This window comes from Gavia stellata, chromosome 1 (assembly GCF_030936135.1).
Source record: "Gavia stellata isolate bGavSte3 chromosome 1, bGavSte3.hap2, whole genome shotgun sequence".
NCBI classification, from domain to species: domain Eukaryota; kingdom Metazoa; phylum Chordata; class Aves; order Gaviiformes; family Gaviidae; genus Gavia; species Gavia stellata.
In genome coordinates this window covers 55,844,810-55,871,838 of record NC_082594.1, presented here as the reverse complement: position 1 = coordinate 55,871,838, position 27,029 = coordinate 55,844,810, and the positions used below count along the sequence as shown (strand labels likewise).

At 36.9% G+C, this 27,029-nt stretch overlaps 1 protein-coding gene across 1 annotated transcript in view; it reads right to left on the bottom strand.

The window, feature by feature from the left end:
• GPC5 (glypican 5) overlaps window positions 1-27,029 on the bottom strand; it is a 772,839-nt gene that overhangs the window by 318,648 nt on the left and 427,162 nt on the right. The window contains exon 7 of the mRNA XM_059824335.1: window positions 14,358-14,520. Within this exon, the coding sequence (XP_059680318.1) occupies window positions 14,358-14,520 (163 nt within the window). The remainder of the gene's footprint in view (window positions 1-14,357; window positions 14,521-27,029) is intronic.

Below are 27,029 nucleotides of genomic sequence, written 5' to 3'. Positions count from 1 at the left end.
TAACTATTGAATATAAAGTCCCTGATGTGCACTTTTAACAAGCCAACATTTAACAAACAATAAATGTTTTAATAAATCTCAAATACTTCTGCAAGTCACAATGTATGATCAATATTTTTGTATATAACTAGCTCTTGCCAAACAATTTGATTAGGAAACCTTCACCTTAATTAATAGTTCCTTCTTTTTTTTGCTAATGACTGCATTTATTCATGTAAGGTGACAACACAATACGTACTAAGTGATTATTTTGCAGCTGTTTAGCTTATACATAGCTTCTTCCTCTAAGAACAAATGTCATATTTTGATTTTGCTTCTTGATATTTCAAAGATAGTATTTTTTAAAAGCCAGCTGTCTCCACTCTGTCTAAAAACTGACATATTTTCCAAATGTCACTGTTGCAATCCATAAGACTCCCTTAAGGGCATTATGTTTTCTATATCACTATCACCTGTGCAAGTGTCCCAAACTGTGTTTCTCACATCCTAAAGCTGGTCATAGGATCCAACCTTTGGCCTTAGAGCTGGAGTCTTACACACGTCAACATTTCTATTTAGGTCTATAAACATTGAAAAAAAAAAGAAAAATGGTCGAACAGACACAATAAACGTAGAGAACAAGGGCATTTCTGCCTATTTCTCATACATCCTTCTCTATTCAGACCTGTCTTCATTCAGACATCTCAATCAGACTTTTTCCTCAAAAAATTCCTTTCTTTGGGACTAGTTTCTTAATCTTAGGCATTTTATTTCAGTCTACCACCTTTTGTCAAGGCTACATTTCTGCTCCTCCAGGTTGGGTCTCGGAGACCTTTTGGCCCTGAATTAAAATGGCATTGATTGACACATGTCCATAATGCTTAGGTCATTATTGATAATAAAATAAAAACAAGGGTTCTATACCATTCCCAGAAGCCTGGCACACTTTTCCATATGATCTGTCCATGCTCACAATGTTCATAACAAGCCCAAATCATATGTCTGAATGAGAAATGTGCCAGCTACTCAGGGGGCGCTTAATTTAAGATTGTGCAGTTAACTGGGGATGACTGCATGCAAAATTGAGAAAGGAAGCTAAATGAGAGAAAAGATCCATGTTTCAGAGACCTAATGGATTTGACATAAAAAATACTAGTGACTATATGGCGCCACAAAGGATGCCTTTGATGAAGTCTGTGTGTATTGAGCTGTGGCATAACCCTCTGTTTCTGCAACTGGGTAAATGACAATGAAGCAGAAGATTTTCCCTTCCTTAGTCACGTCCACTGGCCCTGAGCAGAATCTGCTTAATGGGGCTCCAAGTAAGAAAAACGACTCATGTTTAGCATGTCTAATCCCTCTGCTACTGGCCAACATCTGGCAGAGTGTGGTTCTAGTTAGCCAGCCTTTGAAAATGCAAAGAGTGGAATTTACCTCCAGGTTCACTTATCTAAATGCGGGTATCTACAATACAAGGTTTGATGTGAGCTAGCTCCTGCTATAGTCACTGGAAACACAGTTCATACAGTCAAAATATGAGCACATACTGAAACAGACTGCTGAAATGATCTGCTAAAATAACAGCATGTCGAGGCAACTGAGTCCCACACCTACTATTAGGTGTCTGATCTAGAGGGAAATCCTTCCAAGAGGATCAGGGCACAAAGAATACTTTTTCCCTTGCACTATCTTTTCCATGCATTTCTTCCTAGAAAGTAAAAAACAGCACTTGTGCCTATAAGCAGACTAATTCTGGAAAAGAGACATTACATTCATAAGCCAGATTGGAATTATACAGATGTCTAACCACTTCCCTTTAGAAGAACAGAAGAAAAACCAAAGTCAGTTGCTGCCTCGCAAATACATTGCCTCACAGAATACAGGTTATAACTGAGTATTTTAGAATAGATTCTCCCCTCTTTGGGAAACTTTTGCTGATTTTTTTTATATTCACACAGGTTTTGCAGATTTTAAGAACTAGATCTTACATAGCCACATCTATATAGATTTTTTCTAGGAAAAATGATAGTGCTAAGTCTCTGTAACAAACAGAAATTAATTGATTCTCTTTTTTTAAAAAGTTAAAAAATGATCTGAACATGAATTACCGAGAAGCAGATTATTCAAGGCATTATAATCGTTAATAGTGGAAGACATAAATATGAAATTAATCTAATTTAAGTCTCTGCACAGGTTGCAAAGGGAACTCTCAGGAGATTATACACACTGATTTTTTTTAAAGAGTATAATAAAGACTGGAGACACATGACAGGCAGAGGAACTACCTTTGGTTATAAACTACCTTTGAGTATACAGAAGTGTGACATTTATCATGGTTACAATCTGTTTAAAAAATAGATTGAAAGATAAAGGTCTGATGTTATTCACAATTTTGAAAAAGAAGTAGTTTCTTTCATAAGCAGATTAAAAAAGTTTTACAGTTCCTTTTTAATTCAGTGAAATCATTCCTTTTTAAAATAATAGTCATGAAAGTTTTGGTTTGTTGTAGTTTTAAAATTTATTTTTCTGTGTTCCAAATCTAAAAAGAGAAACAGATAGATACCAAGACAGTTTGATAACTAAACACACCATGGGATCTACAGCCATTCCCACATCCTTTTGCACCAGTAACCATTCTCTCCATCATAGATGATGGAAAAAAAAGAGTTATTTCTTCTCTTAGAAAATGAGGCTTTTCAGAAAACATGAATTCCATGTTAAAGGCCTTCCTGGCTATATTTGCAAGTAGCCCCTCTATTTTATGTTGTAACAAATCATTAGTGATCTTGACAATAAGACTGTAAAGTACATTGAAAAATATTTAACCCTTACCTAAAAATAAGCAAAATTAAATCAAAACCAGAGCAAAAACAAAAGGACCTAACTTAGGGAAGGACTTGTTTAACTTTAGATAGCTGTACTTCAGCTACTGAAGCTTGAGTCCTTTTACAATCAGTTGAGAGAAATAAGGATTGTAGGGCACAATTCTTCTCGTCCTAACAGAGGTACTTACTTACACCTAATGAAATGTGCCCTCACGTGTTTATTCATTTCCAGTGACACATGTTTATTTGTTTCCAGTGACTATAAAAGGAACCTAAATTTATTGGTTCAAGCACAGATGTTTACATTATAAATGGCTAACATGAAGAAAAATCCCATCCCTGTATCTATTGTTATTAAAGTAAGATTAAGTTCTGAGGAAAATAAAGAAATGAACAGTAGTGTGTAGCTGTGTTCCAACATTCACGTTTGATTCTGTGTGGTGAAAATGTAGGGTTTATGCTGTAACATTAAAGTAGCTAACCTGATCATTTTAGGGAATTGTTACTACAACATGATAGTCCTTTCAAATCGCATGGAGGTTAGCTTTTTATTTTCTTTCCCTCAAAGTAATAAGAAGAGTCAATTTCTACCAAAAAAACCTTCTTTTTTTTTAAAAACATTTTCTTTGAGGCTTTATGTCAGTAGAGTAGAAATACACTGGAAGAGTAAGAGTCATCAAAAGTGGATAATAAAAGCTATCACAGGCAGTGTGAGAAATGTTAACATCAATCATGGGCTGCTGCTCTTCCCCCACCCCCCCACCCCCGCCCCCCAGACAAAATTATATTAAAAACTGGAGTAAAAATACAGAGCAAGCCAAATTCCCAAAGCAAATATTCAAATCTTTGCTAATTTTGTCTCCAATCCCAGTCTCTCCAAAACATAAACAAGAGTTTAAGTATCAATTCACTTGTGGCAGACTTTAAAGGTAAAATTCAAAATTGTGAGTTAAAGAAAGATCTCTTAGAGATAATAAAATCACACATGAGGCCAACTAGAGACAAAAGTGACTCTTCAGAAGGTCTGTTTTTCAAAAATATCTTGACTTTTCGATGCTTATCTGAAGCAAAAGCTCATAGTTTTTTCAGGATTAGACATCACCACTTAGAGAAAGGGATTGATTTAAACTCAATTGCTTGAAAAGAACATATTTTGGGGGGAAAGCTCATGCTCATCTCTATGTTGTATAAAGGAAAACAATATAAATCCTCATCCACTGCATTCATGGAAGAACTTGATAGAACAGTAAAGATGGTTTTGATAGAGTGATCATCTCAAGAGTTATAAAAAAATCTTCTTTTCAGATCCCCAACACATTATTATTATAAAGCACATTTCAAACAACACATTAAAAATAATAATAAATATTGATTCATTGAAATATAATGGATGAATGATTAGAAATATAATTATCATATTAGACATTGGTTCAATGAAATGCAGTAAAAGGCTTTTACATGCAGTAAAAGGCTCCAATTTTCTGGCAACTTCAGAATTAGTGATATTATTATAAGGTAATTCCTGTTAAAATATAATTAGAACTTTGTAACTCCTACTAAAGTCACTTTGTGGTCTCTCTGGAAAATACAAGCTCCTTTGAAGTCAGTGAAATTATGCCCACTGACTTCAGAAAGAACTTGATCATAACTCGTTTAAAATGTAACATATATTAGCCTTATTATTTTCCAATTAGCCAGACTTTGAATAAACAAGCAGTATATTTTGACTTGGTTTTGCGTAATTCAGATGCATATGCAAAATTAAATGCTACATATCTTTATCGAGAGTAGATGAAGAATTTTAGTATTTTGTATGAAAAAAATGCATAAAGGTGCCCTCCTTTTTTTAAGAGTTGGACACAATATCTTCTTTTCCTTTGATGAAATTTTCAAAGTTCTTATCTGTTAATGGGATGAAATATAAACCTTTTAAAATATGTTTTAGGACAACAAAGACCTAAATTCAGGTCAGACATTAGTGAAGTGGTTGTTCTGGTTTTCCCCTATATGCTAGCTGAATGACTTTAACCACAGCTCTAGAGACTTAGCCTGATTATTATCTCCCTTTAGCTTTTCCTAGTCTATCCAAATAATTAAAGAGTCTTTGGACTAGAGCAAGACAGACTTATAATAGGTAAAGATAGGAGTCAATGTACTTGGGCATAATCTGCTGTTTTTTGAAGGACTAACCTTAACCAATTTTCCACTGGCTCATTTCAGGGTATTGGATGAGTACATCACACAACTTAGATGATACCACATAACACATCGACAATGTTCTCATAGGCTAATATTAATTGGGAGGCTAGGGGTATCCCACCCTTCCTTCTCACAGGAAGACTGTCATAATCCGAGCTCTTCTTTCTATCCTTTGTCTTTTGGGGAACAGAAAATCTTTTGAAGAGAAAGATTTATGGTAATCAGTACATTCACGTGGAAAATTTACATTTCAATAAATCAGTATTTTCTTTCAGCAAGAAGATGAATATTACCAGCACATATGAAGTTCAAAGATTTTTCTGTATGCATGATCAAGTGTTGGCACATAAGTATATAATAATATAAATTATTGAAGCATAAACAAAGCCACAGTGATACACAAGTGCCAATGATTTTCACCAAAAAAAAAAAAAATTCACTTGTGGACTCCTATGCATGGACCTTCACCAGCCTATGAAGTTTGCACAGGTAAAGTTGCTGGTTATATAATGACATGAAGCAGTGAGAGAAAAAAAAAAGCAATACAATTTGAAATGCCATGTAAAAACTGAGAAAAGTTACAAGACGACTTCCTTGTTGTATCTTATTCTTCAAAAAGGTATGACTTGCATATTCATATTATGCATTGGAAAAAAATAAATGATGACATTTTAGTTGTTTCCTATTTATAGACTATCAATCAACTCTCTCTTGAACACAATCTTTTGTCAGGATTCAACATTTGTACTTCTTGAGTGACGTATTTAACCTGAGTAATGGATTGAAGCTGTACTGTCAGGTTGGACTGTTAATTCAAAAACAAATAAGAAGAATGTTTACATAAAATTTGCTGAGGGAATTCACACAGAGGCAGAAAAAAAGCTAATAATAAAATTTTGTATTTTTCAACAGTGCATTGCCTGGTATTAACATGTTACACTCAACAGGAAGATTGTTATGACAGAGCCTACCACAAACACAAACAAAGAAGCACAATTACTTTTCAAAGGTTTTAAGAGATCAAAAAGCATTTAACGAGCATACTCACTGGTCTAAAACACCACACATCAGAGCAGTGGAGTTATTACAAATGACCTGCATTAATAACATGAAGTTATATTTTGATGGGAATTACCTTATAAGAATACCACTAATTCTGAAGTTACCAGGAAATTGGAGCCTTTTACTAAATGTATTATTTATTTGAACCAATGTATAAATATTCACACTCAGTTACCAGTAAAGAAACACATTTTCCAGCAAAGCATCAATATATACTGCTTTCTCATTCATTCTTTTATATTTCCTGAGGAAAAGGAATAAGATAATAGATGTTATAGCTATTTATCTGGATAGAGAATAGCCTAAATGCCTTCTTATTTCCACAGCAGTGGAAGGAAACTAGGTAGTGCCACTCTTACAAAAGTGTTAGTGTACACCACCTGCCTGTTGAACAAATTCCGACTTATTACTTCTCAGTTTTTAGTAACTTTCAAAAAAACCCTCCTGCCTACTGCTTTAAGCCTCCTGAACTTGAGCGTAAAGGATATAATCTGGTATGTCCTCTTCTGATCTGGATTACCCTGTGAAGGTTACAGCTCTTCGGGATCTCCTTTTTTGAATTATCAGAGAAATACAGAATATGGTATTGTGTGGTGAAAGTATGATGCAGGTTGTGTATCACCTGAACTACCTTTATACTAATTGGCTATACATAGGAATAAAGTGGGCATCCTGGTGCAGATAGTCACTTCATGTGGTACTGGAGTAACAACAGCGTAATTTATCAGCCTGGAGAACACTGGGCCTCCAAAGAACAGGGCAGGAAGGAAAGCTCTCACATCTCTGTCGATTCATTTACTTCCTTCTAACATTTCCTTCTCCCCAGTAAGCTGTTTAAGGATAGAGAGGGGAAAATAACCCAAATTCTTCTGAGTGGTCTTCCAGATATGTAGACACTTTTGAGCTGCTTGAACCAACAAGTTACATACTGAATGAAAAAGTAATACGCTATTTGCTTGTTTCACCTAATTTTAGGCCAAAAAGCACAGAAGCAATCACAGAGGACCAGAAAGCTAATTACAGATACAGTCCTTGCTCAAATAGACCTGACAGTGAATAATACGTCAAGTCTCCCACTGCAGACTATAAAATTAATTCTGAATGGTACTGCTATTAAACGTGGAGGGTAAAAACACCTTCTGTGTGAAAACATGTTTTTGCTTGGAATTGGTGCAGAAGTCACAGCAGGTGCTACAGTGGGGCAAAGCACTCTCTTCTCGCATTTCAAAATGGGGTGGATTGTTCTGTAAGATCCCTCATTTCCTGCTCCTCCTCCACAATCATCTTTCAGAGATGTTGTCTCAAAGACAAACCAACTATAGACAGAATTATGAGATGGGGAATTCACACAACCTGTTTCTGGAGAATTTTGTAAGGTTAAAAGAAGTCTGCATTTGATTCCATTAAAATACATCAAGCAACACCATTAAATGTCAGTTCTTCTAGCTGAACAAGAAATGGTTAAACCATTCCACAAAACACAATATCAAATTTGCATATAAAAGTAAGTGTTAAATGTTAGTGCAATATTTAAACCAAGTTCGGGGTTCACAGCAAGAACTTTTTTTTTTTAAATTAATTTTTAATAGAATTGAGACGTTCTGCACTGAGTGAACATATGAACAGTGAAGTCATGTAGTCCTTCCAAAGACACTTCACATTAACAATGGGGGATTAGGAAGAATTAGGAAGAATACTGTTGTGTGTAAACAAAATAAAATCTGAAATCCTACTCAGACATAAGGGATCTCTTCCTTTACTGAGGTAATACAGAATGCAGATGAGAGGTTAAAAGAGTATAACAGATGGCAAAAATAATAATGGAGATTTTATTGCTTTCACTATAGAATCATAGAATCATTTAGGTTGGAAAAGACCTTTAAGAACATCAAGTCCAACCGTAAACCTAACACTACCAAGTCCACCACTAAACTGCGTCCCTAAGCGCCTCATGCACATGTCTTTTATATACCTCTAGGGATGGTGACTCAACCACTTCCCTGGGCAGCCTGTTGCAATGCTTGACAACCCTTTCAGTGAAGAATTTTTTCCTAACATCCAATCTAAACCTTCCCTGGCACAACTTGAGGCCATTTCCTCTTGTCCTATCCCTTGTCACTTGGGAGAAGAGACCAGCACCCACCTCTGTACAACTCCCTTCCAGGTAGTTGTAGAGAGCAATAAGGTCTTCCCTGAGCCTCTTCGTCTCCAGGCTAAAAAACCCCAGCCCTCTCAGACGCTCCTCATAAGGCTTGTGCTCCAGACCCTTCATCAGCTTTGTCGCCCTTCTCTGGACATGCTCCAGCACCTTTTAGGAAAAAGTTCTTTACTGAGAGAGTGGTGAAACACTGGAACAGGCTGCCCGGGGAGGTAGTGGAGTCACCCTCCCTGGAGGTATTCAAGGAGCGTGTGGATGTGGCATTGTGGGATGTGGCTTGATGGGCATGGTGCTGTGTGGTGTGGGTGGGTTGTTTTGGTGTGGGTTGTGGTGTGTTTTGTGGTTTGTGGGTGGGGTTTGTTTTTTGTTTTGTTTTGTTTTGTTTTGTTTTGTTTTGTTTTGTTTTGTTTTTAATGGTTGGACTTGATGATCTTACAGGTCTTTTCCAACCTTAGTGATTCTGTGTGATTCTGTGTGTGAACTCCAGTGAATCTATCTCAACTAGTCATGTGATGATTCATTTAACTCCTGCCTAACGGCAGATGGATTTTTATCATAAACACAGTTCAAGGTAAATGCAGGCATTTTGTCACGTTTGCCTTTGCTGCCTAAAACAATCTTTTCCTCTTCTTGTGTCCCAGTCAAGTACTTTGAATGAACGTTACCTCAGTGAAATCATGTGTTATAGCGTAGCTAAAACTTGTACTCAGACTAGTTATTTTGTTCAGTGAACAGTAGCTGTTCAATTCCAGCACATTTAGGGCAGGAATGGCTGATGAACCAACCAAGAGAAGAGGCAGTGCAAATGTGTGACACCGTGATCGCTGTTGCCATTGCACTTTCTTTCAGTTCCACCTGTTCACCTTAATAGGTATTACTGAACTGATATTACACTTCTTATTCTAACTTAGGAGAAGACTGTGCCCTGCCCTGTGTAGGTCTGCCAGTGGTGGGAAGCAAGATGGAAGAGTCTCTACAGAATTTGTACATTTCCAGGTATAGCAGTTAGTGACGTTTGCTCTCCTTGAATTAGGGAGGCTAAATGAAGTTTCACACATGTGCTGGCTTTAAACAGCTTTGGTCACAGAATATGCTATCTGAATCAGATTTTTTAAAAAAAGAAAAAAGCAACTATACTGAAGTGGGTGAAGGAGCAGAAAGAGGAGAAAGGATGTTTGAGACTTGAGAATGCAGTATAACATCAGATAAGAGACACAGATTGGTTTATTTGAATCATCTTTTTATATGAGGCTCACAATATAAAGCATGTTCCAAGTTATTTTCCCTCTATCACAAAGTCTGAAGAAGAAAATAATAATCTACAAATTAAGTAGTCCTAGAAATAAAAGATTTTGGAGGTTTTTTTCCTCGGACAGGATGAATATCAGGTGAGATAAAAATCAAAAAAGTGAGAGACACGGTCTGCCTGCATATACCTTAAGCACAAAGACACCCTTGTTATTTCTACTTATATGAGTCCTGAACTAGGAGATCTCTGGCTGTAGTAAAGAAACATCTGTGTTGCATGTTAAAATGAGAAAAGAAAGACAAAGCAGTGGTAGAGCACTTTTCAGAAAATTAGTGGTCTTGTTAAAAGTCTTATGAGAATTTTGATAGATGGTATTGAGTACCTCAGAGGAGTGATATTAGGATTAGCCCTTCCTCACAGAGCTATTTACAAACAGATTCAAATCAATATATAGGTGATAAGTATTTGTTGTTATTACCGCTTGCATTCTGCAGGGGTTTTTGAGGAGCTAATTCTTTGTGACGCATGAAATAGTCCTGTGGGAGCTCCTGGGTTAGAGTAGAATAAAACCAGCAAATGAAGTGTCAAGACTTTATACTACTGTTTATTTCATACATTTAAAGTACAGTATCCTTTCTAGTACCATTCCTTCAAATAACTGCACCAATTTGCTATATTTTAAAAGTACTTATGAAGAGCAAAGCAGTCAGCACAACTGAAACATTGAATGCAATGTAAGAATTAACTGTTTGATACAAACAACAGAATTTTTCAAAATAGAACATAATTTAAGCACTAGTGTAATGCTAGGGCTATCACTTCTGAGTCATAAATACCAAATCTCTTCATTGGCCTTCCAAAGCCTAAAGCCTGTCACCACACATTTGTCAGTCTCCTACACTAAGTGAAAACAATCCTTACATCTGTAACACTGAGTGTAGAAATAAGTCATCTTCTACTTCAGAGGCTATGCATTCACATAAAATTGCTAGAGGTTTATCTTGGCAGAAACACATCTCCCTCCCTCTCTGTTCTTTCCAGGTCTGAGAATCATGCACATGTTCAGAAAGCAATGACATGGCCCCAGAAAAGGTGGATGTGTCTTCACACTTCTTATTTTTATACAAAGCAATGTACTTAAAAGGACTACTTCCGTATCATACTTTATCACCTTATTTAGATTATGAATTGGCTGCAGACAAGATCATTTCCTTAGTGAAAATGTCTGCAACAGCTAACAAAAAGGAGCCCGGGTTTTGGCTAGGACCTCCAGACCCTATTATAATACAAAATAGTAATTTCTCTTTCTTTCCTGGCTCATTATGAGAGAACGTAAAGTTGCCCAGAAGAAAAAGACTGTAAAAAGTTTCTTTGGTGAGGAAAAAATAATACTATCTGTATGTCTCCATGTATCAAAAGAGTATAAGGTAAAGTGAATTACTCATGTACATAATGAATACAGTTAAAATATGTATGTTACTAAACTCCATAAATTATCTTTTTCACCCATTTTAATGTGACACACTAAAAAGAAATACTTAAGAAATAACTTCTCTGTTCTGTAAGTAATAATTCTTTTTTGAGCTTCAAAAGTCATAAATGTGTTATAAAGTCCTACGATAATGCTTATCTACGACAAAAAGCAAGTATCTGCTTCTGGAGTTTACTAAATCTTCTTGAAATTTTTTTAGTTACCTTTTCATTTTTTACTTAAAAGTTCTTCTTAGACAAAATGACTGTAACAAGAGTGTGTGTTTAAAACTGTAACACTAAAAGTTGACTTCATACTCACACATTCAAACTATTTGGTGCTTCAGTGCAATCCTGGTGTCATTCATGACTTTTACATGTCTACTGTCACCCATTTATCAATACAGATGGAAGACTAAGTCTCTGTACTATAGAGAAAGAGCAGTATGACCCACATTTATGTTTTCTTTGCCTCACCTTATTTCTGTCTTCTGTCTTTATGCTTTTCTTACTGTTTTTCACAAATTGAAAGTTAACAACAATTAAATACTAGGCCACTGGTATTTCTAATGTGTGTAATTTGTCTTCTGCTATGATTCCTACGTTGTTATGTGGGCATTGGCCAACTCAGTCCCTTGTGTCTCTACCTGTCCAGTTCTACTGCCAGTGAGGTCTGGTTTTCAGTTTAAAAATGTGATCATGTTACACTGGTTAGCTAGTGTTTTATAATGCATAAAAGCAGCATGTAACAGTGGAAAACCTGAACAATGATCTGTTGTATACCAGAAGAAACAAAGTAAAATTGTACAGATGTACAGCAATTCTTGAGCTTGACTTCTGAGTAAGATTGCAAGCATTTGCAGATCAGAAGCTTATGAAGGGTTGGATTGGAACAAATGTAACTTTTTGATCTTGTTCACACTGCAAGTGTGGGTTTTTTTCTTCTTTGTATCAGTTTACTTAGGGCTACAAATATAAGTTCCTATATAACAAATCAAGTTTGGTTGGTCTTCCATGACATATATGATAAAATACAAACCATATCTAAATACAGAAGAGTACTCAGACGTTTCTGGCTATTTATTTGCCACTTAAAAAAATTGGGATGCAGAGAAAAGCACGAGAACTAACAAGCTAACAATGAGGATCAAACATACTGTAGTCATCCTCTAGGTTTAGCTGAAGTTCAGTCATGCTTTTCAAAGATCAGTAAGCAATATCACCAGAGCAAATCTAGCTTTTCACTTTAAAAAACAAGGAGCTGAGGATCTGACTTAGCTTGAAATTGATACCAGTCACCTGAAGCTAAGAAAATTTCACCAGCTTAAATTGTGATGATGTTTACCTTTTAATTTTTTAATTCTAGCTCCTCATGTAAAATCGTAAATCTTGAGAAGATAGTTTTGCTTGCTTACTAAATTATACTTATTTTACTTTTTTTTCACGTTCAATTTCACTTGTAATTCCTAAAGTCCTAATCATACATCACAATGATGCAAAAGAAGGATTGTTCAAGATGTTTCATTTCTCTTAAATATACACTTAAGTGATTTCTGAAGAAAAATATTTTCCTGATGTATATTGTAACAAAATTCTTACCAACTAGAATGCTTTAACAGTTCTATTGGACAGAAAGTCCATGTCAGTAAGCATGTGTGATACCCCAACACAAAGTAGTGTTGTCTAGGACTCTTTCCAGTATACATTCAAGACACCTTTTAAGGTGCATTCTAAATATTAAATGCATGCCAGCATAAATACATAAAATCGCAACAGATCGTCAAAGGTATTAGTAACTCAAGATATATGCACAAGTCATAATATTGAACTGTATGGACTCATATTTTTGTCAAGTAGTATCTTAGAAAAGGTTCAAATGAAATAGCATTACATGCAAACTTCAGTATGCCTAATACATAGTTTATAACTTGAGAGATTTATAATACATGTAGTATAAAGAGAATATGAAGGCTAATTAAATTTTTGACATTTTGGAAAGATTACACCAAATATATCAATATGAAGACAATTCTAATGCAGTAGAAAACAGTGAAAGAAAATGTACTATTCTCGCAATTCTTTTGTCATTTAATACTTGCTTAATAGCCCTAGTCATATTCTAAGACTATTTTACAGTCTTTCCATACCACAGAGTGTCATTACCAAATAGATATATTACATACAGTATTCCAAAATACATCTGTTTTTAAACATTTGATCTCTAACTTCTTTTTTCAAAGTTAAACCTTCAAAGGCACTCAGGAAGTAAGTGTCCAAGTCTTTTTGCATGTCTCTTAAAATCTCATTTAGAGAAGCTATAGCAGGACTTGAAAATGTATAGAGTAGGTATCACTGCAACAGCATCTTAGGCTGAATCCAAACTGACCTCATAAGCCATGCCCCAAGATGCTTAGAGTCTCATTTCTCCAGTTGTTCCAATCAGAATTGGGCCAGCATACACTACAGCTTCTCTGTGGACACATTTCTAAGTTGCCTTTTCACTGTCAAGTCAAGGAAGACCTGGCATTCTCATCTAAGTTCAGAAACTTGGAGTACACTCAAATTCCGTAAATATAAATTCAGGGATTGACATCGACCTTGACTTCTTATCTATTAGTATTGAATTTTGCAATGCAAAATGCAGAAAAAAATACAAAATAATGCAAAATGCAGAAATGCAATTTTGATTATACCAGACATCTATTCCCATGATTTTTGCTTATATTTCTACACTGGGAAGAGAAGTAAGAGATGTAGAATAACATCCTGATTCAGAGAAGTAGTTAACTTACTTGTGCAATCCAATTGCTCATGCTCACAGTTCCATGCCACTGAAGTGCACAAACAAATGATATTTTGAAGAAAATTGTTACAAATGTGGTTCAGAAAAGAAAAAAAAAAAAAAAAAACAAAAACAAAACCAATACCCAAAACATTAAGAATAGCAGAAAGAAGTGTAAGAAGTAATAATGGCATTGATGTTGAGTGGGCTACAGTACATTGGTTCCAATAGTGCTTCATGAAATTTAGCTACCACTACTAAACCTTATATTTTCCCATATTTCCATTAAAAATTAGAACTTAACTAATTAGAACTTAACTGCCAAACCTTTTACGTTTAAGTAGTAACTCACAGGGACATGTCATTGTAACACCTTTTATTTGACTAAAATACTGTGGTGAGGTCAGTGTACATTATGCCAAATGTGTATTAATGTGTTAAATGAAACTGATACTCATATTCATACCATGCTCATAGAAAGCCTATAATTGCAGTCCTATTTTTATAAATCTTGGAAACATTATACAGCCAACTTTTCCACACCTTTTTCAAGATAATTCAGTAACATTTCTTAGTGGAAAATATGCCAATTCACTATTTAAAGGCATGAAGGAAACAAAATCATGGACTTACAGTCTGTAATTTTCAGGACTTTTTTGACTTCTCCACTTCCTGATCCTCCGCAACCATCTTCATCATCACAGTCTCCACTGATTTGTTCATCTACACCTCCACCGCTGCCCGTTTGTCGGTGATCCCATTTATCGTATTTAGGAAGTGATTTGCCCTGCAACAGCTGAAGACAAGATACAGTATGAAAGTTAGCAGTACAGTTGGAGAACTTCAGTGAGTACCCCAAATTTCATATATGTCTCTCTAGTAATAATCTGATTTAAAAAGAAAACTCCAGGATCCACAGAATGAGAATTCTGTTTTATTTTTTTCCTGGCTTACAGCCAGATTTAGAAGAGTGTTATCTGGAGATGTATATTTCATTTTTAATTTTAAAAAAATATAAAATGTCTGTGTTTTTATTGCTAGATAAAAAAGATCAGGCACCAATTCCTGGCCCAGAGGCCAAGTGGAATGCATACAGACATGTCCTCACTCCTTCAGGCTAATCCCCTTTAGAGAATACATGCTACGTAGCAACTGGCCCTGGATCTTTTCAAGACGCATGTGGTGTCCACATGACCTTAAGATGCACTTATTATTTTGTGTGGATTTTTCATTTTAAAATACCTGGAATAGTATGAAAGCTGTGCTGCAGGTCTGTATTGGTGAACCCAAAACATACATGTTGTGTGCTCTGGGTGTGTCACATGGACATCTGGTAGAAGCTGAAGCAAAATATTTGTTGGGACAATATCAAATGCCTGATGAGGGAGCAGCAGACCAAGCTAGTACAGTTCAAGCCAGTGCTAGCCTGGAGAGAACTATTTCCCAAATCCCATCCAGACGTTGTTTTGGGAGAACTAATAAGGGTGACCTAAAACAAAGCAAAGGGATAGCTGATAGTGGCCTAAGCAGTGCAGGTGATTTGGGTCCAGTACACAAACTTGTTCTCTGGCTCCTTTTTATTTAGTATGATAGACATGGCCAATGATGCCAGCATGGTCTACAAGACAACAGGTAGATATCTCAAAGTTTAACTCATTTCTCCATTCTGTTGAGCAGAGCTGAGCCATCACCAGAATAATGTTCGTCTCTCTGATTTATCAAATGTACAAATGCTGTCATCCAGCTTTTTAAATACTAAGTGGTAGGACTGTCATACATGCATACACAATGTGCCCTCTGCCCCATCCAGATTCAGTTCAGTTTACACGTCAGATCCATATAAACTTCATAACAAGAAAAGGTTCTTACAAATGTTAAGAATTCTTATAACTTTATCTAGTCCAAAATATCAGCTGATGCAAGATTGTGCATTGCATTTGGTTCGATCTAGCAAGATTTCTTTACACTGGCTAAAACTACGCTGACTCAGATTCTTTAATTTACAAATCAGATGTTTTTTCTCCTGAAAGTAGCTACTAATTAGTCTGAAACAGACTCAATTTGTTTATACCTTCAAAAATGTTGTTACTTTATTGTTCAAAAAAGATACTGGGTTCATATTTTTGGACAATTTACTCAGTTTATTTATGGAGTATGAAGTCACTTTCCAGACTACTTGATCTATTAAGTGCTGTATGGTGCCCAGCAAAAATATTTTAATCACTCCTACAAAGACTTCACTCTGATAAATCTCAGGAGCTTTATAAAAGCCACTTGCAACATTGTATAAGAACAGGAGAATGCCATTCACCACTGAATCAGCAGAACCAATTTATGCAGCACTTTTGATTCAAAAGTTTTATTAGGCAGTTATATGCTACCTGAAAGACAAACTATCTAGCTAAGACAAAAAAACAAGTTCTTTTGTATAGCTGCCCTGTTCGCTGCTCATTGTGTAATCCACGCCACACTCCTGCCAACATAGTATTTTCTGGAAAAAAACCCCACAGCCAGTTTAATGGACTACACCCAGTTAAACAAGACACTTTTCTTATTTTTTTGGCCCAGTTCAAAACATGACACAGCTCCAAAGCCAGCTGTATGATAGTGTAGTCTTTATCCCTGACTTCTGTAGCATAAATGTGGGAATGAACCTCCAGCAAGACAGATTTTCAAACAAGAGTTGTTACCAAAGTTTCCATACTATAGAGCCATTTGCATATACATTTTTTCAGCCTGAGAACATGCATGCCCCTCTACATTCTGTACCTCTGCCTCAGTCTTAAAAATGTATTGGCTTAATAAGGTCTTTATATTTTGCTGCTTCTCTAAATTTCAGCCCAAAGTAGTTATGTTCTCTCTCCTCTTTTTTTTTTTCTACTTATTGTGCATTATTGACTTATGACTAGAAATCTGAAAGCCCAGACAATCCCACTAAATTGTTTTAAACATACGTTCAACATTGAAAAAGTGTTTTTCAACTTTTTCCAAACTTTTCACTCTACTTGAAAGAGTAGATATTAAGAAATGAACAAGGTCATTTGTAATTTGGATTTTGTTATTCTCTGCAGTCTTCTTAATTGTACAAGAAGAAATATTGTCTCCATATAAGTTCACAAATCTCAGTGCTGGTTCTCTACTAAGCATGGCTTAGATCTAATATAAATTCTTTATTAAATTTGTACAATCCATGTACTTCTTCAAAGCTAGCTTGATTCACAATTGAAATAAAGATAAAAGGCATAAAATTATTATTCTGTTTTGCTGCAATTTTTATAGAGCTATTATTTAAGAGGAAAAGAAAAACAAGTTATAGCTGGAGAATTTTGTTGTATATGCTTCCTGGGTCTTCCAGCTGAATAAGGAGGTTTACTAGGTGTATACCATGTGCCCCAAAAAACTAGTACAATAAATGTTCTTTCCTTTGTATCACATGCTAAAATAATCTCTTTTTCTTTGAGGTGTCCAAAAAGGATTTCCATTCTACTAATTTGCTGTCTTAAAAAAAAAAAAAAATACTGTGGGTTTAATCATGCATCATTGTCTTTCAATTTCAATGAAAACAGCAGCAAATATTGTTGGCAACCATGTTAGTTCTAGTTATGGCAAGGTTTAGGTCATCAGTGTTGTGAGATTGCAGTAGGCATGCCAATATTCCAGGCTAGATTTGTTGGATCTTACCCTTAATTTTGGTGAAAGTTTGTTGAACTAAGGTTTTGATATCAAAAACATATCCTCTGCCAGTGGCATTTTATTTTCACAGAAAATTTGTGTTTTCTTACCACTGCTGTGGTAAGAAAGATAAGATGTGCAGAGGTGAATGATTCTTGCTTAAGTCAACTGAATGGTCCTTGGGAGTCTCCAACTTCACACCTTGCCTATGTAGCTTTGGGAAGCTGGGCCTCCAGCATAGATCTGGCACTGCCCAATTGCCTAAAAGCCCCTTGGGATTTTCACTGATGGCTTAGTGGAACTCTTTCTTTGACACAAACAGCAATTCTGAAAAAAAGGTTATAATACCAAAAAGTACCCTTATTAAATTTTGTGAAATTTTGTCTTTTAGAATGAAAACACAGGTTTGCATGACAGAAGTTACATTGTTGTAATAAAGTACTTACAGGGTTCTGTAAATATATGACTTGGTACTATATAACATTTCAGTGAGAAAAAAGAATTGCTTACAGCAGCTACAGAGGTATCTATAAGGGTATTTGAAGCTTCCTGACAAATCTGAGTGTAAGCATAATTAGGAAGATTATCACTAAAAATGTATGGTTGTTGTACAGTCCTATAGGGTCCAGTAATTCTTCCAGATTACTTAAGATTTTTATCAATGACCTGAAAAGCAGTATAAAACACAAACTGGTGATGATAAACCTTTCAGTGATAAAAGAACTGGACAACTACTAAATAACAAAGAGAAGCAACAAATTATCTAAGGAGATACCTCATCTGGTAAGCCAGGCAATAGAACGAATTTTTAAACACATACTATAATAAAATACAGACAAATGTAAATTTGCAAGTCTAAATATTGTATTACATGCATATTAGAAGATAAAATACTCTGTTCCGTAAAATAATTGTGGGTGTCCTGGATAGCCAGCAGACTATGAATTATCAAGACTAGTGTTCTAGCCAAAGATTTTAATGTGATATCTTTGGGGACAGAAATAGGAATACTAAGTCAGATTAGGGATGTTACATTACTCCTAAATCCAGTTCTTGTTTCCTCTGTTCAGAAAGGATGGCACAGAATTGAGTTCTATACAGTGGTTGAAAAGGAACAAAAAAACCCTTTTGTTTTTAACCAAAGAGCTCATCCTTTAGTGCACCAAAAAAAAACCACCTCAAGAATTTATTTAACCAGCCTTGTAAGCACCTGCATGGCAAACATAGATTTGACAGATTTGTGTAGCAGGCCAAAGCATATGAAAACATCAAATGAATCAAAAACTTCTATTTACACATTCAAAGTGCAGTCAAACAAATCTAAATTATCAATAACATACATTTAAAAAAACATAAGTGTTGTTCTATATCAAAATAATTTATTAAGAGTTATAGTCAGGTTCTTAAAATATATATATATGTTCTGGATCAAACAGTGTTTCATCTTAAAGCAAGAATTAATTCAGAGGTCCAAGGACAGGTTATGCAGGAGGTTAGACTCAATAACCAGAATGGTCCCTTCTGGCTCTCAAAAGTCTATGAATTCATGTAAGTAAATCTGGTACGAGTAAGAAGACTTTTTTACTTTCCTGTGCTTGCAGGAAGTTACAAGTGATTTCATCTCTCATGAGTGATGAACACCGAAAGGCAAGGGAACTTATGTTTACACTATAGAAACTGGTGTGATATTGGTTCTCTTTCAATAAAAAATCTAGTACCCTATTTACTTATCTTACATGTCATATTCCTTCAGGGAAAACATTGATTTTCTATGAATTCTATTTTGCTTTTTTTCAATAAAAATATCTTGATGATACTCAGTTGCAGTCAACGTGAACTAACCTCAGTCATATTTCCTCTCTTTCATTTATGTGCATATCATACTTGTGGAGGGAATCCCAAAGAGGCCCAGCAGTGAATCCAATTTACCTAATCAAATCAAACCTAGAAGAATTATTTCTAGAAGTCTGACTATTTTGAACTTTTTCAAATGAGAGGGATAAACTATGCTAAACTTTATTCTTCTGCTTAGCATTACATACCTGAATACTTAAAAATACAGCATTTTTCTTTAGTGGTCTCATTTAAAAACTACTCATGCCTGTGTAGGCCAGAATCTCCTGTAGTGTTTCATTTCCAATAATGCAAAAGATCCTTAACAAAAATGTGCATTCTAAATTAGAAGTCAGGCTTATATTGGAGCCTGGTATTTAGATAACTGGTATTACAGCTCTTTCAGTCCCTCATGATAGTGCCGTGTGGCTTTTTTAAATAAAAGGCTGTAGTTTTCACAGAATCACAGAACCATTGAGGTTGGAAAAGACCTGTAAGATCGTCAAGTCCAACCATCAACCAACCCAACACCACCATGCCCATTAAACCATGTCCCACGTTTACATGTTCCTTGAACACCTCAAGGGTTGGTGACTCCACCACCTCCCTGGGCAGCTTGTTCCAATGCTTCACCACTCTCTCAGTGAAGAATTTTTTCCTAATATCCAGCCTGAACCTCCCCTGGTGCAACTTGAGGCCATTTCCTCTTGTCCTATCGCTAGTCACTTGGGAGAAAAACAAAATTATATCTTCAATTCTGAAATAGTACTTAGTTTGAATACATATTTAAAAATTATACAATATTTTTAGTAAACTGTAGTTAAATGAGGAATTTATAAATTTATAACCTCAATGGCACTATTTTCTTAAAAGGTGTTTGTCAGAAGTGTTCCATCTACCGATTTTATTAATACCTATTTGGAAATTAATTTAAATTTCACTTTATTTTGGAGTTGACACAAAAATTGGGCCATCTGCAATGAAGTCTTTCAAATAGTTCAGTTATAGACAAAATTTGCAAAACAGAAGAACCATTCAGCTGCCGTACAATTCCAAAACAGCACCTTTTAATCATAGCTGCAGTTAAGATAACAGTAGCACAGAGCATCAAGGAACTAGGCATGATTTTCTCTGAAGCTGAAGCTGATACTGGTTTTATCTGAAATTACAGAAAGCTAGGCAATGCCATAATGCTCAGTGGTTGGTTGCCATTCTATCTTTACCAGTTCTTTGAGTTTTAACAGTTTATGGAAGTGGAGTGGAAGAATGTGGATGTTCAATAACGTCTTAACTTTTATAGCCAACATCTTCAGGAGCTTTTCTGCAACACTGGATGCAGTACAGCTACAATCAAAGAAGATCAACCGTAACATTTCCATTTTAATTAATTACCTAACCATGAATATGATAAGCCATTTACTCCTTTGCAACTTTTCTCAGACAGCTATATTCAAAATTTCAGAATACATAATAATTTATGTACTTATATGTATAAGCATAATCACAAATAACTTTGTGAGTATTAAATAAGTTGAGAAAACTTTTTTTTAATCCAAAAGTACAAAATCGTAATAATAGTAAATTACAAAATCTGAAAGATAAGCCATCTAGTAGCTTTTAATTAAATTAAGATAGTTTGTGGAACTGCACATGTGAAAAACATACTTTGCAATGAACAGATGAATAGTGTGGGAAATAGGGGGTGGTCTGAATATTTTACTCATAAATTGATCTCTCTTATTCAAGTCACGGACACTGTCATTATAGCTAAATGGAGGCATAGCTGAATAGTTTTGTAAGCTAAATATTTTCTAAAAAAGACCATACAAAAGGCATTGACAAAGTAGGGTGAACAGAAAATACATCTAAATCTAAGATAATAGTAAACTTAACAACTTATCCTAATAACAAACCCATACTTTGCTAGAGTATTTCACAGAATCACAGAATCAGAACCACTATGGTCGGAAAAGACCTGTAAGATCATCAACTCCAACCAACACCACCATGCCCGTTAAACCATCTCCAACAATGCCACGTCCACACGTTCCTTGAACACCTCCAGGGAGGGTGACTCCACCACCTCCCTGGGCAGCTTATTCCAGTGTTTCACCACTCTCTCAGTAAAGAAATTTTTCCTAATATCCGATCTGAATCTCCCCTGGAGCAACTTGAGGCCGTTTCCTCTTGTTCTGTCACTTGTCACTTGGGAGGAGAGACCAACACCCACCTCTCTGCAACCGCCTTTCAGGTAATTGTAGAGAGCGATGAGGTCTCCCCTCAGCCTCCTCTTCTCCAGACTGAACAACCCCAGTTCCCTCAGCCGCTCCTCATAAGACTTGTGCTCCAGACCCCTCACCAGCTTTATCACCCTTCTCTGGACATGCTCCAGCACCTCTATGTCCTTCTTGTAGTGAGGGGCCCAAAACTGAACACAGGATTCGAGGTGCAGCCTCATAAGTGCCCAGTACAGGGGCACGATCACCTCCCTACTCCTGCTGGCCACACTATTTCTGATACAAGCCAGGATGCCATTGGCCTTCTTGGCCACCTGGGCACACTGCTGGCTCATATTCAGCCGGCTGTCAATCAACACCCCCAGGTCCTTTTCTGCGGGGGAGCTTTCCAGCCACTCGTCCCCAAGCCTGTAGCATTTCCTGGGGTTGTTGTGACCAAAGTGCAGGACCCGGCACTTGGCCTTGTTGAACCTCATACAATTGGCCTGGGCCCATTGATCCAGCCTGTCCAGATCCCTCTGCAGAGCCTTCCGACCCTCAAGCAGGTCAACGCTCCCGCCCAACTTGGTATCATCTGCAAACTTGCTGAGGGTGCACTCTATCCCCTCATCCAGAACATTGATAAATATATTAAACAAGACCGGCCCCAAAACTGAGCCCTGGTGACTGGCCGTCAACTGGATTTCACTCCATTCACCACGACTCTCTGGGCTCAGCCGTCCAACCTGTTTTTTACGCAGCGAAGATTACACCTGTCCAAGCTATGATTCGCCAGCTTCTCCAGGTGAATACTGTGGGAGACAGTGTCGAAGGCTTTGCTGAAGTCCAGGTAGACAACATCCACAGCCTTTCCCTCATCCACTAGGCGGGTCACCTGGTCATAGAAGGAGATCAGGTTGGTCAAGCAGGACCTGCCTTTCATGAACCCGTGCTGGCTGGGCCTGATCCCTTGGTTGTTCTGCACGTGCCCTGTGAGCGCCCTCAAGATGAACCTCTCCATAATCTTCCCCGGCACCGAGGTCAGGCTGACAGGCCTGTAGTTCCCCGGATTCTCCTTCCAGCCCTTCTTGTAGATGGGCGTCACGTTGGCAATCCTCCAGTCGTCTGGGACCTCCCCTGTTAACCAGGACTGTTGATAAATGATGGAGAGTGGCTTGGCAAGCTCCTCCACCAGCCCCCTCAGCACCCTTGGGTGGATGCCATCAGGTCCCATAGACTTGTGAGTGTCCAGGTGGCATAGCAGGTTGTTAACTGCTTCCTCCTGGATCATGGGGAGTTTATTTTGCTCTGATTTCTTCTTTTGTGTGAAGTACAGCAGCCCCTTTTTAATTGTTTGCTTTTTCAATGAAATTTTCAGAGATAATAATATTTCTAATCAGCTATAGCCTCCATATCCCTGAGATGATGCAGAAAGTACAAGCAATGCACACACTGCTGTGTCAAACCCACCATTTTCTGCCCAAGATCCAGGGCTAAAACTCTGTGTTTCAAGCATGCAGACTGATTCCACTTCATAAAATCACCAATCAAAAAGCAGTCTAAAATTCTGATGTAAGTAACACAACATTTCTCTCCAGTCTATGCCAAATCATCTGAGCACAGAAAGAAATAAACATTCCTTCTGCTCACTGAACACAAACAAGAATCAGTAAGGTGGCTGTGAGCCAGCGCTGCACCACACAGCTCTAACTTACCATTTGTGCTTTCTTGATACACCTTTACTACCTCAGGATCAAAACAGTTGCTGCTTGAATAGTAGAAATAGGAATTATTACCCCAGCTTATTATTATACTACTACTTCAAAATCCAGACATTTCTTCTCAGGAGTTATTTATGTAGCATTCAAAAACACTTAGTAAGCAAACAAAATTTTCACAGAAAGCTAACTACTGAATTAGGTAGAAATGGCTAATAATTTTCACTGAAGGTACAGTTCAACAAAGCCAGGTTGTGGGCCCAGGCGCTAGCATACACTGTCCATTTTGTTCCATCATTAGCATGCTTCCTGGCCATCACAGATTTGAACTGACCCAACTAGCATTCTTCACAAAGATGTTTGACCCCAATTTGACCTTAGCATAGTCTAGGGACTGTTCCCAACAGGCAGCCTGGATATGGTTATTCTACTCTGGGAAGCAGGACACTTGCAGTCCCTGACCAATTTTATTTAATACAACAGATAAAAATTTTGGGATGTCTACAGTGCTGAATAAAAGAGAACTGGAGAATGAGCTAGTGAAATAGATACTGAATGTCAACATTTCTCAATCTTTGCAACTTAGATTTGTTTTGGATTATTCCAACCAGTTCTCCCTAAGGTCAATCTTGTACTAAAAAGGCTAATTGTAAGCACTGGGGACATGAAGCAGTGTGTGTTCTCACCCTTGATCCTCTTCTTATTTAGCAATATAAATACAACTCCTAAATTTAATTGTCCCTCAACAAATATCTTTTTCCTAATTTATTACATTATTAAAGACAAAGTCTTCTGTACTGTAAAAATATTGCTTTATATCTGGGAATGCATTTTATACCTAAAACCCCTCAACTCAGGTTCTCATATGAGTTCTGTCATGAGCAATTAGTTTTCTTTCAAGTTATTACTGGTCCCAAGTGAATACAGGAGCAAAAGCTTGGCTCTTGTCCCTTGGTGAATTCTTGCGAGCACAGTTATGCACACTATCAACTTGATTTGTTTAAAAAATATTTAGGTCTTTTTTGGCCTTAAAAAAATGCTTGTCTTGCTAACACCTCACTGTATATTTAAATCATCCTCAGAGAATTAAGTAAATGAGTCAGGCATTTCTAAGATAACAAATAAGAGCAAAATTAAACCCCAGAATAATAGCTTGTACTCTTATTTCTGTCTAGGTAGTTGAAATAATAGAACAAAGTCACATTATATATGATTAATGTTTAGAGACTAATGTTCTTTGTCCGTTTCACCCATCCATGAAGACAGAATAGCTACAAGCAGAAATAGATTATAATAATAATGAAAGAGAAACATAAATTTCAGAAAAAAACCCCATCACCAGCAAAATTCCATTTAAAATATTTCTAAAGCTATAGTATGAGCATCGTCAATATCTGTTCTTTAGAGCCGTGGATCTGCTCGGATTTTTTATTTCATTGTTCTTTTCTGTTCATCTGTTTCATTGTATTCCTTTGAAGGTTATCGTATAACCCCCTCCACTACACATTACAATAATTTTTCAGATAATTTGCAAATAATTTTATCCTTTACCTTAGCCTCATGTGCATTTTTAGACCCTTCTCCCTTGGCAAAGGTGGATACTAATAGATATGACATAAGTTAGACCATTTTTTTCTGTCATAATAGTAGACTGAAATAACATTCTTCTTCAGAAGCTGAAATTCTGTCTTTCCAGAACAAACTATGTGAAACATTAGATGGCTTAATATCATGTTGTATAATGAACAACTGAGGTCTAACAAGAATAAATACAAGGACTAATTAAAATAACATGTCATTCTGTGATCAGATAAGGCTCATTTGAATAAACTTACCCAGGATTTTGGGTGACTTTTTACTCCACATTCATACACCTCAGTGAAGATGTCAAAAAATTTAGTTGTTTTTCTGTAAGTAAGGTGTCTAAGATCCCTCAGTAGTAATTTGCATGTTAGAGGTTTGATTACGTTTTCTGGACATGGTTGTCTAGTGCCATTTGAGATAGCCTAGAGTACCTGGGGCACTACACGGGTGAAGAGATGTAATAGACAATTTGCAGAAGACCTTCTGGAGCAGCAGCTGAAGGCCAAGGGACACTGAGCAGCTGGAATGGCTCCAGGCATCTGTATACATGCAATTGAACCTTAATACTAGTTAACAGAGCCAATAGAAAGCAAGGAGCTATTCAAATGAGCAAAGGGAGGTGTCTGCAATAAGATTTATAGAAAAGAAGTAATTACCAAAAAAGTTTTCCAAGTGAATTCTTAATTCTTTTAGCCAGACATTACACTTTTTTTTGTTTCTTTGGTAACAACACAGCTCCTAGCACAACCAGGCCAAGTGGACAGAAGCACAACGGCATCCCAACCATTAACTAGATGCTATAGCTATAAAATAGAAAATTTCATTATTTCTTTGTATGTTCTCTCTATAGATAAATGTAGTACTAGCAAGAATAAAGACCAAATTATTTGTGATAAAAAATGCTGATTACAACTCAAGAATTAAATTTTCTGAAAAAAAGTTTTAAAACCAAACGTTTTCAGTGCTAACAACTAGAACTTACAAAACCACATGGAGAATTAATCACAATTACATATATTGAACTCAGCCAGTTTTAATTAATCTGATGACTCTTCTTACACAGGACAGTTTTTCAAAGAGAAGAAACCAAATGTGGTGGGTTGACCCTGGCTGGAGACCAGGTGCTCACCAAAGCCGCTTTGTCACTCGCCCTCCTCAACTGGACAGGCAAGAGAAAATATAACAAAAAGCTCGTGGGTCAAGATAAGGACAGGGAGAGATCACTCACCAATTACTGTCATGGCAAAACAGACTCAACTTGGGAAAAATTAATTTAATTTATTGCCAATCAAATCAGAGTAGGGTAATGAGAAAATAAAAACAAATCTTGAAACACCTTCCCCTCACCCCTCCCTTCTTTCCGGGCTTTACTTTACTCCTGAATTCTCTACCTCCTCACCCCACAGTGGTTCAGGGGGACAGGGAGTGGGGTTCATGGTCAGTTCATGACACATTGTCTCTGCTGCTCCTTCCTCCTCGGGGGGATGACTCCTCACACTCTTCCCCTGCTCCAGCGTGGGCTCCTCTCTCCACAGGTCCACAGGTGTTGCCGGGAGCCTGCTCCAGTGCAGGCTTCCCACAGGGTCACAGCCTCCTTCAAGCATCCACCTGCTCCAGTGTGGAGTCCTCCATGGGCTGCAGGTGGATACCTGCTCCCCCATGGACCTCCATGGGCTGCAGGGGAACAGCCTGCCTCACCATGGTCTTCAACATTGGCTGCTCCGGCACCTGGAGCACCTCCTCCCCCTCCTTCTTTCACTGACCTTGGTATCTGCAGAGCTCTTTCTCTCACATATTCTCACTCCTCTCTCCAGATGCTATTATTCAGGTTTTTTTCCCCGTTCTTTAATGCATTTTCCCAGAGGTCCTACCAGCATCACTGGTTGGCTTGGCCTTGGCCAGCAGTGGGTCCGTCTTGGAGCTGACTGGCATTGGCTCTATCGGACATAAGGGAAGCTTCTAGCAGCTTCTCACTGAAGCCACCCCTGTAGCCCCCAGACTACCAAAACCTTGCCATGCAAACCCAATACACCAAAGCATAACAAGGAAGCTGTAGAATGGAATAGAATTCACCAACCTGCAAGAATTCATGTGTATGGACATGAGTACATGAACATTAGCTCATTATGATGCACTGGTTTGTACTGATAAACGTATCAATCAGTTATTAGTCTGGCTGTTTCTTAGAAATAAAAATCATGCCAGTAGAAAACCAATAAATGTTTATTTTATTCTTTTAAGAATAAAATATGTATTTAAAGTTTCAACAGTCATGTTTATAT